The sequence below is a fragment of the Neospora caninum genome, chromosome VI, assembly GCF_000208865.1.
Source record: "Neospora caninum Liverpool complete genome, chromosome VI".
NCBI lineage: Eukaryota > Apicomplexa > Conoidasida > Eucoccidiorida > Sarcocystidae > Neospora > Neospora caninum.
Window position 1 is genome coordinate 3,095,559 of NC_018392.1, and position 13,949 is coordinate 3,109,507.

The 13,949-nt window shown below is 51.6% G+C and overlaps 2 protein-coding genes across 2 annotated transcripts; one reads left to right on the top strand and one right to left on the bottom strand.

The window, feature by feature from the left end:
* Positions 1-80: 80 nt before the first annotated feature.
* NCLIV_019140 (putative p60 katanin) lies at positions 81-8,084 on the top strand (the record flags this gene model as incomplete). Its single annotated transcript, XM_003882108.1, has 17 exons — positions 81-148; positions 820-882; positions 1,860-1,926; positions 2,362-2,526; positions 2,622-2,681; positions 2,942-3,000; positions 3,411-3,462; positions 3,606-3,682; positions 3,820-3,995; positions 4,580-4,667; positions 4,817-4,896; positions 5,178-5,324; positions 5,598-5,722; positions 6,154-6,395; positions 6,858-6,966; positions 7,234-7,404; positions 7,965-8,084. 17 exons carry the CDS (start codon positions 81-83, stop codon positions 8,082-8,084), a joined length of 1,869 nt encoding a protein of 622 aa, XP_003882157.1.
* A 1,259-nt stretch (positions 8,085-9,343) lies between these two features.
* On the bottom strand, positions 9,344-13,731 carry NCLIV_019150 (conserved hypothetical protein; the record flags this gene model as incomplete). The annotated part of the gene is made up of 5 exons (XM_003882109.1): positions 9,344-9,409; positions 9,954-10,013; positions 10,730-10,838; positions 11,335-11,552; positions 12,061-13,731. 5 exons carry the CDS (start codon positions 13,729-13,731, stop codon positions 9,344-9,346), a joined length of 2,124 nt encoding a protein of 707 aa, XP_003882158.1.
* Between the last annotated feature and the right edge of the window lie 218 nt (positions 13,732-13,949).

The following is a 13,949-nucleotide window of genomic DNA, read 5'->3' on the forward strand; positions in this document are numbered from 1 at the left end:
GGGAGGCAAAGCCAGGCGAACCGTTCCAGTTTCCACGCTTCGCTTTCACTCTTTTTGGAAAGAACAGACGGAAGCCGCACATGGTACTGGTGTGCGCAGGCTGTGCAGGAGCACCTTTCGAGAAATTTGAAGGCTGCAATGTGGAACTGTAAGCTGCGGGGCATTTTGTGTTTGCATATGCCGAAACGTGTTACAGCTTCGCTAATGACGCCAGGGCCAGGCAAGGATCGGCTGCTTTTTAGAGCGTCAGCAGGAACCGCGTCGGCATTCCTTGTTCCTTCGAACACCCTCATCGTTTTTCTTAACGTTACTGACACCAAAAGGCAAGTTGAGTCTATCAATAGAGCAATTTCTGATGCCATTTAACCTTGAATCTGAGTGGCGGAGCGTCAAGGAAAGACTTATTCTCAGGTTTGAAGGTGCTTGCGAAGCCTGGAGCCGAAAAGCTACAGGGGCGCTTTTGCGCGGCCGCGGAACATCCCAGAGGACAACAAACGACACCTGGAACGACAAATATCCCTTGAAAGGGGAAGGCAGCGACAAAGTCGAGTCGAATTTCTGCCAGGAGATCCTCAGTCGTGGTGATTGATCACTTTCAGTCGTTTGAGACTCCGACTTTCCGGTACGCATGCTGGGTTTTGCGGAGGCCACACGAGGTGGACGAGGCCGCATGCGTTCCTTTTTGTCCTCACGAAGCCAAATAGCTCACACGGTTTGCATGTGCTAGCGGAATGCGTGAGAAGTGTCGAAGAACTATGTTTTATTTTACGGAAAGCCCCTGCTTTTCTGGTGGACGGGCGTTGCTGCGCCACTGTTCAGGTCACCTGCGTGGCACACACCCGTGGCGCGGCGGTTCGCTGTGTGTGAGTCCGAACGCACAGGGTACGAAACGGACGAGAAATTCTCGTGTGTGAAAATATAAGGAATTTTTTGAGTCGCTTTGCTTTCTGCTTCTGCCTTCTTGGTTCACGCACCCAGCGTGTGCAGGTGTGAAAACGGGAAGGGAGCGTTTTTGCATTCGATCCGGTCGAAACGTTTACGCCGATCTCCGCGACAGGGTTTTCTCCCATCATTCTGCTGCGCGGTCTGTGGCGAAAACGAAAACTGTCTTTTAAGCCCTGTCTTTCCATGGCGTTTCCGGACGCGCAGGTATCTTCGTCGGCAAAGGCCGAGCTGGGTTTGAAGCCGCCTGCATCGCGGCCGCCTCGAGGCCGGAGGAAACGCGCAAACGTAGCAACCGAGAAAAACGGTGCCTTGACCCTGAGTCCTGACTCGGCGCAAAACGTCGCAGAAGCCCCGACGCAGGCTTCCTCATTTTGTTCTGCTTCCGCGTCATCTTCAAGAAAAGGCCTCACTTCAAGAGGTGTCGACAAAAGACTTTCTTTCCTTAGCTTGGATCCCTGCTCCTCAGCATCGTATGCAGAGAGTGGCGTTAGTTGCTCAAGAGGGTACGGAGGTAGAACGGATTCGACGAGAGATTTCACGTACTTGAGCATGAGCCGTCCACGTGCGAACATTTCCGTATTTATTTCAAGTCTCAAGGTCAGATAGCTACGTCGAGACTGGGAAGAGTGTGCACCCACATAGAAACGAAGATCTGCCACTGCCAATGGAGGCACCACTTTTTCGGGTTCGTAAAACCTCAACATATCTTAAAACGCATACGTCACCACAGTTCTCTAGTCCCTGGCACTTGCATGAACGAATCGAGGGTTCCCCTGGCTTCTTGCTTCTCTTCTTTTGTCCCGGCATCTGGCTGATTTACCTCATTTTCACCTGGATATGCATACACCTGGCAAAATAAAGGGAGGTTGGAGCGCGATCGACTTTCGTTCGAACCGTTGTCATCTTTCTCTCAGGGCGTCCTCCCTGAAAAGCAAGGCTTTAGCGAAAACAGGCGCCGTCGCGGCAGGCTGCGGAGGTTGGGTACGCCCACCAGAGGCAGGAATTCATCGCGTCAACACGTTTTTCGTTCAACAAAGAAGGCTCCACTCCGTAGACTCGTACACTGGCAGCCAAGAAGATTAAGCAGCACCCATGCTTTTAGGATCCGTAGGCTGAAAAGCAAATCTCGGCAGACAACGAGCGGTCCCCGCCGCGCCACAGTTCTCCGACAGACACCAATCCGTAGACTAGCATTCGGTCTTCCAGGCACCGAGAATGCGGCGTCGCCTATACAACACCCCTCAGACCCCGGCGCGGCGGTCCAGCATGAGCCGATATGTGCCTTTTGCCTGGAAGCTGCAACGAATGGAGGGTTCGTATCACTGACGCAGTGTTCCATTGCAGCCCAGTCCCAGTGTGCGGCTTGTGGCGAGGGGAGTGTAGATGTTCTTGGTGTCTGTTCACATGTGACGACAGCTCAAACATACCGACCGAGGACGCGTTTTTCTGTCGCAGCGAGACCAGAGAGTTGTGGTGATCGAAGGGAACCCCGCTGCATTCTGTGTCGCCACATACGAAGGTCCGCCGGCAGAGAAAGCTAGACAGGCAACGGGGCGTTTCTGTTTGAACGCTGTTCTCGAGGTAAGAGGCTGACACGGTGCGAGGCGAGTCCACATCACATGAAAAGCGACACACGAGGTTTTCCGACGCATCGTGTGAAAACACTCGTTCTGTAGGCCTCTCCATCGGGTCAGCGCGACGGCCAAGCTCTTTACCTCGTCTTCGATCTCCGACAAGTACGTTTCCACAGGAAAGAATTAAAAGTGGGTGTCGGAGTTCTTTTTCCGATGCCCAAACGTGTTGACGACTCGCCATCACACGTCCCGGTCTGGGCCGCTCGGGAGGCGCTGTTACCTAGATACAAAACCCGGCTGCGCAGAAGTCTCCTTTTCTGTTTTTTAGTTGCTTTCTGCTTCACAAGTGGCCTTTTGCAAACGGAAACGCCGTTTCTAATCTGTCTCACGTCCCGCCTCTTCCCGCCTGTGACTCATCGCAGGCAGGAGACGTGACTGGGGCGTGCGACTTCTGCGCCCTTCACTTGAACTGCTCAACTAGGTACGCCGCTTGACTTGCGAATCGTCTTGAATCCTCCCCTGTGAGAAGCGTGTTCGCGTGCGTTCGACTTGGGCCTCGGAAGCTCGGCAAATGCTTCTCACGAATCATTCGTCTAGAACCGTCGCGAGGGGTAAACATCGAATGGAGGTTACACCCGCGAGAGTTACGAATCCTCCGAGTGTTGGCTTCACAGTTAGAAAGTCAGTGTACGGAACTGTGTCTTTTGGTGTCTGTTTTGGATGTAGCTGCGAGATTGACAAAAGGATGTTCTGAGGAAACCTCCAGCCTGCGCCTGACCGCTCTACGGCTTTGTGTTGAGAGGGTGCGGCAGGTGCTCGGCTATGGAACTAGCGCCTGACAGGCGGTGTGCACGAGCGTGTGGTCTTCTGTGATTACACCTGGACGTTCAGGGAATATCGCGTCGAGAGCTACGGAGCGGGCGGAAATTTGCGCGTTCTCCAGGTTCGAATGGGGGAACGTTCGCTTGCAGTGTGTGGCCCTACGCAGTGTGTTTGCCAGGCAGTAGCCAATGCGGCTATTTAGGAAGAACGGTGGGACTTGGAATTTCATGAGACTTTACTTCTGTTCTGGCGACAAAACTTCAGACGGTTTCGGGCGTAACGGCGCTTCAGCCGCACCATCCCTTCTCAGTCCGGCTCCTGTACCACGCCGACGTGATCAGGTACGATCGCCGGTAACAGGATTGCGAGGGTTTCCTCAGCAGAATTCTGGAAATTCCGAAAGAATGTGGCGAAGAAATTGGGGAGCGAACTGAGACTGCGCAGCTTCTCCATGAATGCCTGTCCTCGTGGTTCTCAGAGTCGACATCAACGAGACCCAAGTGACGACGAACCTTCATGTTGGACGCTGGCCGTCGTTGCCTCTGGGAAACAGCGCTTACACTCGCGGCGTTGGTGTCGGTGTGTACGGGAGAACCCGAGCGCTCATCTCAAAGTTTTGGATCTCTTCAGAGTGCCCAGCCTTGAGGGTTCCGGGTAAGCACGGGAACAATATCAAGTTTGAGTATTCCACTGTAGAGGCGTCGAAAACGAACCGCTCCAGGAGTGTCTCCCGACGGAAAATTGGGGTTCGATAATCTGCCAGCCCCGTGGCGATACGCACGTGCACATTTTGCCTGTACGGGCGCGTCTTCTTTGTCTTGCGTGCGTAGCGAACAAGTCTGCTCATGAGGTCCTCGCCACTCACTTTTTCACTCAACCGCCTCTTTAGATGACAGGTGAAAAACGTGCGGGTTTCCACCGCAGAACTTTCTTAAACATGAATCACATAGTGTACATTGGCGATCTGATGAATTGCTTTGTTGAGGCTGCTTTGTATGGATACTGAGAAAGACCTCTGGAATCCGTGAGAGGAAAACGAGTTTTCGCAAGAGGCTTTCCTACGCAAACCGCTGCGTCCCACCCCCTGCCATGTACGGCACAATACCAAAATAGTCTCGGAGTTTATCCGAAGGCTCGATGCTTAGAATGAACTGTTTCCGAAAGAGTAGCATCGTTGAGAAATCGACCGAAGAGAATCGCGAACGCGTCTTATGGCTGTGTATGCGCGTGTGCCGCAGAGCACCTCCTTGGCTGCTCATTGGATAGTCTGACCACCAGGCCTATCATTTGCGATGAGTGTCTCGATCCCCCAGTTCCTTACGCAAAGTAAGAACCTGCGACATATGCTAATCGTGCTGCCGTGCGGAGGAACAGAAGCTGAGAAGACAGGCGGTGGACGTTTTTACAACGGAACGCGACGGCACTCTGGAAATCGATTTGAGAGTTGCGTGCCTTTCCTGTCCAAACGGCTCCAGGCTGGAGGAGCAGGAGATCCCACAGAGCGATTCTGACCTCGTGGCGATGATTGAGCAAGACATTCTTCGGGAGTCCCTTCGTAAGCGACGACCTGTGGATTTCACCGTCTTCTCTAATCCCGTTATGCGAAAATATCTCCTCTTCTCCTCTTTCTCTCATCTCTTTCGGGTATCTGCTTGGCCCATTAACACTTCTCTGCCCACGCTGCGTCAACAGGAGATTCCACCTGGAGACCGGAAGACAGGCCACGCGCTTCTCGGCGCCTCTTACCGTGTGGTCCTGTATTTCGGTCTAGAATATTTCCAGGAAGTGGCCTTCGTCCTGAAATTGCTCTTTTTCCCGGAAGTGTCTTCTTCACAGACGTGCCATTCGACGACGTCGCTGGCCTGACCCATGCGAAGAGGCTTCTCAAGGAAGCTGTCGTTCTCCCGTCTCTTTTCCCCGAGCTTTTCCAAGGTGTTCGGCAGCCGTGGAAAGGCTTTCTGCTCTTCGGACCTCCTGGCACAGGTGACACAAATCCGAACTAAACACATCGGTCCTGAGCACATGCTGTGTAACGGCCTATGCAAAGGATAGCATGACCTACACACGGTAGTTCCTGACCCACTTTTTTTTGTCGAAACTACCTTCGTAAAACAGCACGTGAAAGTGCGTGCAATCCGCCGCTAAAGAACCGAATTCTTCTGAGCAAGCAGGCTAGCTGCAGAGCCTGCGAAACTGCCAAAGACTCCCGCATACTACTCGGTGACCGCGCTCCACGGTGCCCACGTACACTGTCAGGGAAAACGCTTCTGGCTAAAGCCGTGGCCTCTGCGACACAGTGGACATTTTTCACGTGTTCGCTGGCGACCTTGACCTCAAAGTGGCGCGGGGAATCCGAGAAACTCGTCCGTGTCCTCTTCCAGGTGCGCAGGAGGCGAATCCACGCTAAACTTCATTCCAAGCTGGGAAAGAGACATACTTTTTATACAAAAAAAGAGGAACCCACACGTGCGGACGAGAATCGTCATAGCCGTCCACAACTACACACCAACCTACACAACTACACACACACACATATATATATATATATATATATATAGTGTTCGGCAACAGCTGCAGGTGACTCTCCGGCCAAGAACGACCACAGTTGTGACGATTTGTTTGGAGACTCCCCGGCTTCCGTCGGCCGTACGACAGTGTGTCGTTTGCAAGCGGAAGACGCGTTTTTTGTTCTCTTCTCCACTTCGGAAAACGCCTCCGGTTTGCCGTTAATTGCCTCCACCAAGTGAAAGAAAACGATTAGGAAAACGGAAATGCCTGTAACGTGTGCGCGCCGCGGCTTTTTCTCTTGTAGATGGCCCGCACCAGAGCTCCCTCCATTCTCTTTTTCGACGAAATTGACGCTTTGTTAACGAAGCGGGGGACCGCGTCCGAGCACGAAGCCTCGCGGCGCACAAAGAGCGAGTTGCTTATCCAGTTGGACGGTCTGGCAACAGGCGGTCGGCACACCAAGCACAGAGGACCGGAAGAAGACGCCGGCGCCGGCGGAGTCTTCTCCAACCATGTAATGGTCCTCGCCACATCAAACACGCCGTGGTACGTCCTTTCGGTGGTGAAAAAACCCGTAACCAGCTTCGGTCCTATCTTCTTCGGCAGGCAAACGATATGCGTATGTCGACGATGTCTCGGGAACGACCGAAACAGGGGAAGGGGGGAAAGACGCCTTTCACGCAGCAGGAAAGGAAAGACATCGTTCTGAACGGGGTTGTACAAACCGTGAGGGACTGCGGCTTCAGAAGTTACTCATGCAGAGAGAGAGAAGAAGAGAGAAGAACGGCGCGGCAGGTCGACAAGCTGATATACCGATGTTTGTGTAAATCTACATGCACCAGTACACTCATTTACGTCTACAGGACACAAAACTGTGCACATTAACGTCTGCAGAGCTGGCTGACGGAGTGCAGGAGAAAAAATCACTGCCGGGTTCTGTGGTCCACACACGTTCAAAACTCGCTTTTCCCTGCTTCCGGATATCCTTCCTCGCCCGGTTGTTTTCAGGGATATTGACGAAGCGTTTCGGCGCCGTTTAGAAAAGCGGATCTACATTCCGCTGCCAGGCGTCCAAGCAAGGGAGGATATGCTGCGAATTCATCTCGACGGCATTCCGGTTCGTCCCGCTTTCAGCACCCGTGTGAAGTGTGTGCACAAGCAGACGAGCGGGGCAGCGTAGAGAAACGCTACCTCCATTTTCTTTTCTTAGGCAAAACAGCAAGGATAAGACTCTAAAGAGAGCCGGCGAGTGTACCTCAGTGGTTTTAGCAAAAACGGCGCTGCGGTGTACATGCACGGAGCTAGTGCGCTGACAGACGCGCAAATCCAGATTTTGTCCAAGTGTTCTGTGCCCGTAGATGTGTGAACCTCCTTGCGTTTTCAGCTAGCAGATGGCATTGATTTGAAGGCGATCGCCAACCGGACTGAACAGTTTTCTGGAGCGGATTTGCAGCACCTCTGCCGTGAGGCCTGCATGAATCCTCTGCGTCGCGTCTTCGATGATCTTGCTCTGGACGAAATTAAAGCGAAACGCGCGGCAGGCGCATTCGTCGAGGTACACTGTGAACACTTAATTCACAACACAGTTCTCTATTAACTTCAAAAAAGGCCGACACCTTGATATGCAGAGACACGCCCACACCTGCATGCGCAACTGTCCAGTAATGAAGACACCCAGATTTAAATATATATATATATATATATATATATTATCCATGTACATAGATATATAGATATTTCCATGTTTATACGTACCCATATATATGTATATATATATATATATATTTATGTATAGGTGTAGATCCCTATCGCCACCAGTGAAGAAAGAATGCGGTGCTTCCCACTCAATTGCTTGTTTGGCCGCTGCGCTGCCTACGCCTTCAATTCTAAACAGGTTATATGCCTTTGTGGGCATTCACACCTTTCCTATTACCTACGCATCCACGCCTCCTAAAAACATATATATATATATATATGTATATATGTATATATATATATATATAGGTGCGAGTAAATTTCCACATGGACCGAGGGCAGAGGTACGCTTGTGGAACAGCAAATGCCAATAGGAGCATTTTCGTGGGGTTTGCAAGGTTATTTTCTTCCTTGTGACAGGAGGAAACGCGGGTTACTATGGCAGACTTCGACCAGGCCCTCGAAAAAGCAAACCCGTCAACGCATGCCGCAGAGATCGCGAAATTTGAGAGGTGGAACGCCGAGTTTGGCAGCCGATGAAAGATCCGAACAGAGGAGAAGAATGCGTCGACGCTTGGACTCACACACAGTCCAGCTGATGTGCGAGTTTCCGTGTTCCTAGCTCCTGGGAACAGAAAAACGCCGAGCCTAAGCTGGTGACCATGTGTCGCTGTACTTTCCTATCTTTATAGATTTATATGCATGCCTAGATGCATCACTTTGTCTCTCTCAGTATATATATATATATATATATATATATATGAACACCTTTATCAAGTGTCTGCATATCTTCCTATAAAAAGATACAGAGATGGATAGACGTTTTCTGGGCAACTGCCGCTGGAGTTTCCAAACGGCGACAGAACCAGTGAGAAATCCGGGTGAGGAACAATCCGGATCTCAGGTTGAAGCAGAGGAGCCTGTCGCCCTGGCTCTGAGCGCTGGGGAACTTGGCAAGAAGCGGTTAGACAAAAAGCACGCGGCAGTCTAGAAAACACGGCTTTTTGCTGTTCGTCTGTCTCATCGAACCACGGCAACTCTTTCGAAGAAAACCGGTCACCACAGGCGACTCCAAAGAGACATACACAGACACGAGGCAACATGTCAACTTTTCCAAAGAGAAAGATCTGTGTTTCACAGTGCAGAGGCGCCGCATATGCACACAGACACAGATGCAACGGTTCGAGCGTCTTCTCTCTTCCTCTAAGGTTGCTTTTTCCACCGGCTCTGTAGCGTCACGTGCTAAAACACCCCTCCCCCGAAAGGAAGGTATCAGCTTATCGAGCGACACCCTCACAAAAAGCGAAAATGCGTAAAATCTAGACCTCCTGAAAATCAACGGCACGCACACGCTCCAGAACTCCACTGGGATGAAGACTCCTCTCCTCGTGGAATGCTGATCATTTAATCTGGCGAACGTCAGAATTCCGACACCTCCTCTCGGCAAGTGTTAAGGCTCCTCCATCTGTTACGCCTCGAATTTGTGGCCGCTGAGGAAGGATCTTAATGGCGAATAAAGAAGTGTACAGTTTAGCGGCAAGGACGTTACCAGCGAGCTAAAGGAACCCCTCCTCCCCCCTAAAAAATTACAAAGACAGGGAAGATTTAGACGAATTTAGAGGTGGAGCACACCAGTGAAATGCGAGCCTAATGCATCTGGGATTCTTATTTGAGAGTTGAGCGTTGACTCCGCGAAAAACGTTGATCGGCCTCAGCAGCTTCACGTGGTTCGAAATCGTTTGTCGGCTATTTCGACGTGCCTTTCTTTTGTGAGAGAAGCATGCGGCACGTGCAATGCTTTAGGTCTCAATGTTAAAAGTTTGGAGACACCTAAAGCGGCGTTCGAGAAAAACCTCCCCGTTCATCTGAGAGACGGATGCCGACAAACAATTCAAAAAACTTGCATCCGCGTGCTGCGACAGATCCAAAGACTCAAACGCCCCAAAAGAACTAAAACCACCGACGCTTTATCCACATCGTCGACGCAAAGCTGCCGAGGAAAGTGCAGCGAGACTATCTTCCAACTTTCGCTCTTCGGGATGAGGCCGCGGCGAGACTCCAGCGGATCAACGAAAGGGAGTTTGGTGCTTGAGACCGAGAAAAACGCGAAAACCACCTGTACCCTCCGCTCTTGCGTGTCTGCCCTCCAAGAAGAAAGCGGGTCTTCTCTCGCGCAAATTTCCTTTCCCGTCTTTGGAAAACTCTGGAGCCGCAGCGAAACGTGCACACATCCACGGCGAACCGAAGGGACAGCAAACGCCACCGGAGAAGACAGCGCAAAGACGCGAAAAGAGAAAGGCCAGAGGCACAGAGGGACAAACGAATTCCGAGACAGAAGGAAAGAAAAGGACAAGGAAAGAGGGGAGAAAAGAAAATCGGTCATCAAAAAATGGAAGAAGGCCGCCGTACTCCGATGGTCTCCTCCAGCATCTGGACGCCTCGGAGCACAATGTTGCTGTCGACGCGTCTCTGGAAAGACACGAAAAGCAAATCATGGAACGAGCGCCGCACATTTGCAAGAGCGAAATGGGGAAAAAGGAGACGAGCGGCCGCATCAAGCCTTTTCGCACAGCGAAAAAAAACTCGAGAATCTCGGACAGACACATCGTCTCCACTACAGTTTCGGGCGCACCCTCTCGCATCTCCATCTCGATATTCTACAGGCAAGTCTCCAAAAAGCTGCAGATGGGCGAGAAATGCAGTCAAACAGATACATCTCAATACACACCAATATCTCCACACAAACATATATATATATATATATATATATATATATATGTATGCATGTCTATACATTTATACATATATATATATGTAAGTATATATAAGTATATATCTAAGTATATATAGGCTTGTGAGCCTTTCCCGCTAATGGTGGTTTGTTTCTCTCTGTGCGGGAGCCCTTGGTCTCCTAGAAAGTTCCTCCTGTCTTCTGGGCGGTTGCACTTCCTTTCGGGGTCGTCTGCTCCTGATGCAGAGGCTACACGGGAATCGTGTTTCACCCCGTTCCTCACCCCAGGAAAACAAAAAAGCGAGTGTGCACGATCCTTCCTGCTGCGGAGGCGTTTCGTCGCTCCCTCTGCGGGCCTTCGATCGCAGAATGCCCGACTACGCGCCTTTCTTTCTTTCTTTCTTTCTTTCTTTCTTTCTTTCTCTCCTTCTTTCTTTCTTAGCTTTTGTCTCACCCGCAACTGGGCCATCCGCCAAGTGTGTCGCCAGTGTTCGAGCAGCATGTAGCACCCAAGGCCGACTCCGCAAAGGAGAACGAATTGATTCACGCGACTGCTGAAGAATCTGAAGTGAAAAGGGACAACGCTGTCCACAACGGCTCCTCCGCACCACCGCTATGACGATATGAAACCCACTCACATGCTTGCTTAAAAGCGGAAACGCATCTCCCACTTGGCTGTCCTGTGCCTTTTCCGCTCTCTTTACTGCCCCATTGGGTACGCAAGCTCCAAGAGATGTCCATCGATCACAGACCCTCTGTACACCCGGTTTTTTATTCCCCTCCCGTCTCTTCCTGTGGACCTCCCTGGCGTCTCCACTCACAGCTTGCGATTAACCTTCACAGGTCTGTGTCGTTCCTCCTGCTATCTCCCCGATCAACCACTCCTTTCACGAAACGGCCTCTGTTCTCTCCCACCCCCAACGAACGCATATACCCCTGTATAAAACAGAGATAAATGCATCTACATCTACATCTATAAATGCGCATATACAAAAAATTAGGCATGCAGAGGCTGACTCGTTCCTATTTTCTTTTGGTTCCCTTTTACGTCACTTTTACCGGCTAAGGCAGTCGAGAAATCGACTGCGAGGTTCCTCATCTCGCGCGCTCTGTTGAATGTTTGTCTCCGTGGATGCCGCAACTTCGGTCTTGTTTTGAATGATGATATTGGCAGGTTTCGACGCAGTCGCTAACTGCAACTGCAACATTTCTCCTCTCAAGCGGGACAGCTCCATCAAGATCAGCATTTGTGCGCGCTCGTCATGAGGCGACGGAAACTGAGTCAGAGAAAAAAAAACGAGAGGCAAACTCCAGTTGCGAGAGAAAAACCAAACGCTCACTGAAAAAGCCGAAGCACAACGCCTCTGCGCGAAACCGTGCCTCCGCCAAAACGCTTTCTCCGGCCTCGAACGGCCACAGAAAGGCTCCATATTTCACAGACCGATCTCCACATTGTCACACTTCGATGCAAAAGTGGAAAAAAACGTAAAAACCCCTACATACGCAACAAAATAAATCGATCGACAATCCATACATATACATATATATGTATATATGCTGGTGTTTCCCTCTCTCTCTCTATATATATATATATGTATATATATGTATACATATGCATGTAAATGTAGGAATATGGATATGTTTATACATACATATACCTATATACCCGTACATTCATGTCTATATAGATATGCTACTTCAGCTAGGGGCACGCGACAAATTGCGGGAAGCGTCTGTTTGTTTCTCTTCTTTTTTTCCTGTGGTAGACAGGCGCGAATGCCTCACGAAATTCGGGTCTTCCGCTACGGCCCTCGGGTGGAGACGCGACAGGAGAGGCGGCTGAAGAACGAAATCCGACGGTGGCGTTTCTTCGGCGCCTTCGGGCGCGCCTTGTGCACGCGTTCGAGAAGCGACGAGCGACATTGCAGCCGCGTGTTTTCTTCCCTGAAAAAGATCTGATTCTTCTCTCTCCAACTCATCCCCTCCACGACCAGGACGCGGACGGGAAGACGAATAGGCAGACAAGGAAGAGGAAGAAGATGAGACCGCAGAGGAGGAGGAAGACGAACGAGACGACGACGAAGAAGAGGAAGACGAGACTTGGTCGGAAGCAGGCAGGAAAGACGAAGAGGAAACGGCAGACGACGAGGAACGAGAAATCAACGCCGTTCCGGAGGAGAGGCTCCCAAAGCGTTGAAAAATTCTCCCGAAGCGTCCTTCTGCAAAGGCTGTTCGGAGGCCCGCGGCTCTGGGTGCGAACTTTTCCTCTGACGCGTTCAAACAAGGCGACGGCGCAAGAGAACCCGAAGCATAAGACGAAGGACAAGAGACACTGAGCGCACGGGGGTGCGAGAACGACGGGGAGAGACTTTCTTCTTCCGACAGTTGCCCTTCTTCGGAAATCGCGCGCATTTCTAGACCTTCGTTTCGGACAGGTTTCTCTCGCGCCGTCTCCCTCGCTCCAGTCCCCGCGTCTCCAACACCCTCCACCCCTGATGACGCAGAAGGGAAAGAAGAGGCAGATGAAGAACAGCGAGAAGAAGAGGGAGAAGACGAGACAGAAGAAGAGGCAGAAGAAGAGGCAGGAGCAAGGGATGGGAAAGAGGGAGGGGAGAAGAAAGACATGAGAGACGACTTGAGGGAAGCCTCTTTGTTGGCGGCGACGGGCAAGCCAGCAGACAATGCGAGAGAGGAGGCAAGCGAGACAGGACGCGAAATCACAGAGAGAGGAGTCGAGACGTCCCGTTCAGGAACAGCCTCTCTCTCCTCCAGTGCATGCGACAGCACTCTCGTCTTCTCACTCTTCGCGAGGTGGGCACTCGAAAAGAACGAGAACGACGCAGAGGAGAAGGAAGAGAAAGAAGAGAAAGAGGACGGGGAGCCGATCAACGAGGCAGGGACTGAGGGTTCCGCCTGAGAGAGGAAAGCCGGGAGGTGCGCAGCTTGCGCCTCTTGAGAGAGGCACTCGTTTTCCCTTTTCTCGCAAGAAGACACCGGGCGCACACAAGAGATCGGAGACGTCAGCTCCTCAGCTGTGCCTTCTTCGCTTCTCGCGGAAGGCGAGCCATCTCGCGCGGTGGATGCGGCGAGAGACGAACCAGGCGCGTCTCCGATTAAAGTTTCAGAGGTCGTCGATAGACGAGGCTGCTCGCCTCTGCAAGCAGAAGAACTGAGAGACAAGGAGAGAGAAGAGGAGACATGAGGCGAGATGTCTTCGAGGAAAGGTGGTGGTCCACCCTTCAACGCGCCGTCCTCGGCTTGGAATTTCTCTTCCAATTTCTCGTCGGATTCCTCCCCCGATTCCGCCTCAGATTCCCCCTCAGATTCCGCATGCGCTTTCTCTTCTTTGCCTTCTTGTCTGTCGTCTTTGCTCTGACGAGTTGTAGCTTCTTCGAGGGCGGGGGTAGCGAGACCGGTGGACGGGAGAGATGCTGCGGAGGCGAGGGTCTGAGGCATTGCGGCGTGCTGCGCTTGCCCGTCTGGAAAATATCAAGACGAAGGAGAGAAAAAGAAGTCACAAAGGCAAGGAAGAAAAAGGAGAAGAAGAGGAGGGCAAGGAGGTGAAGACGAAACTGTGGAGAAGGAAAAACGGGGCTCTGGAGAAGAAAGACTCTTGGAGAAATCCCCGGACGACGTGGAACCCGAGAGCGGTCCTCGACACAGAGGAAAGCGCT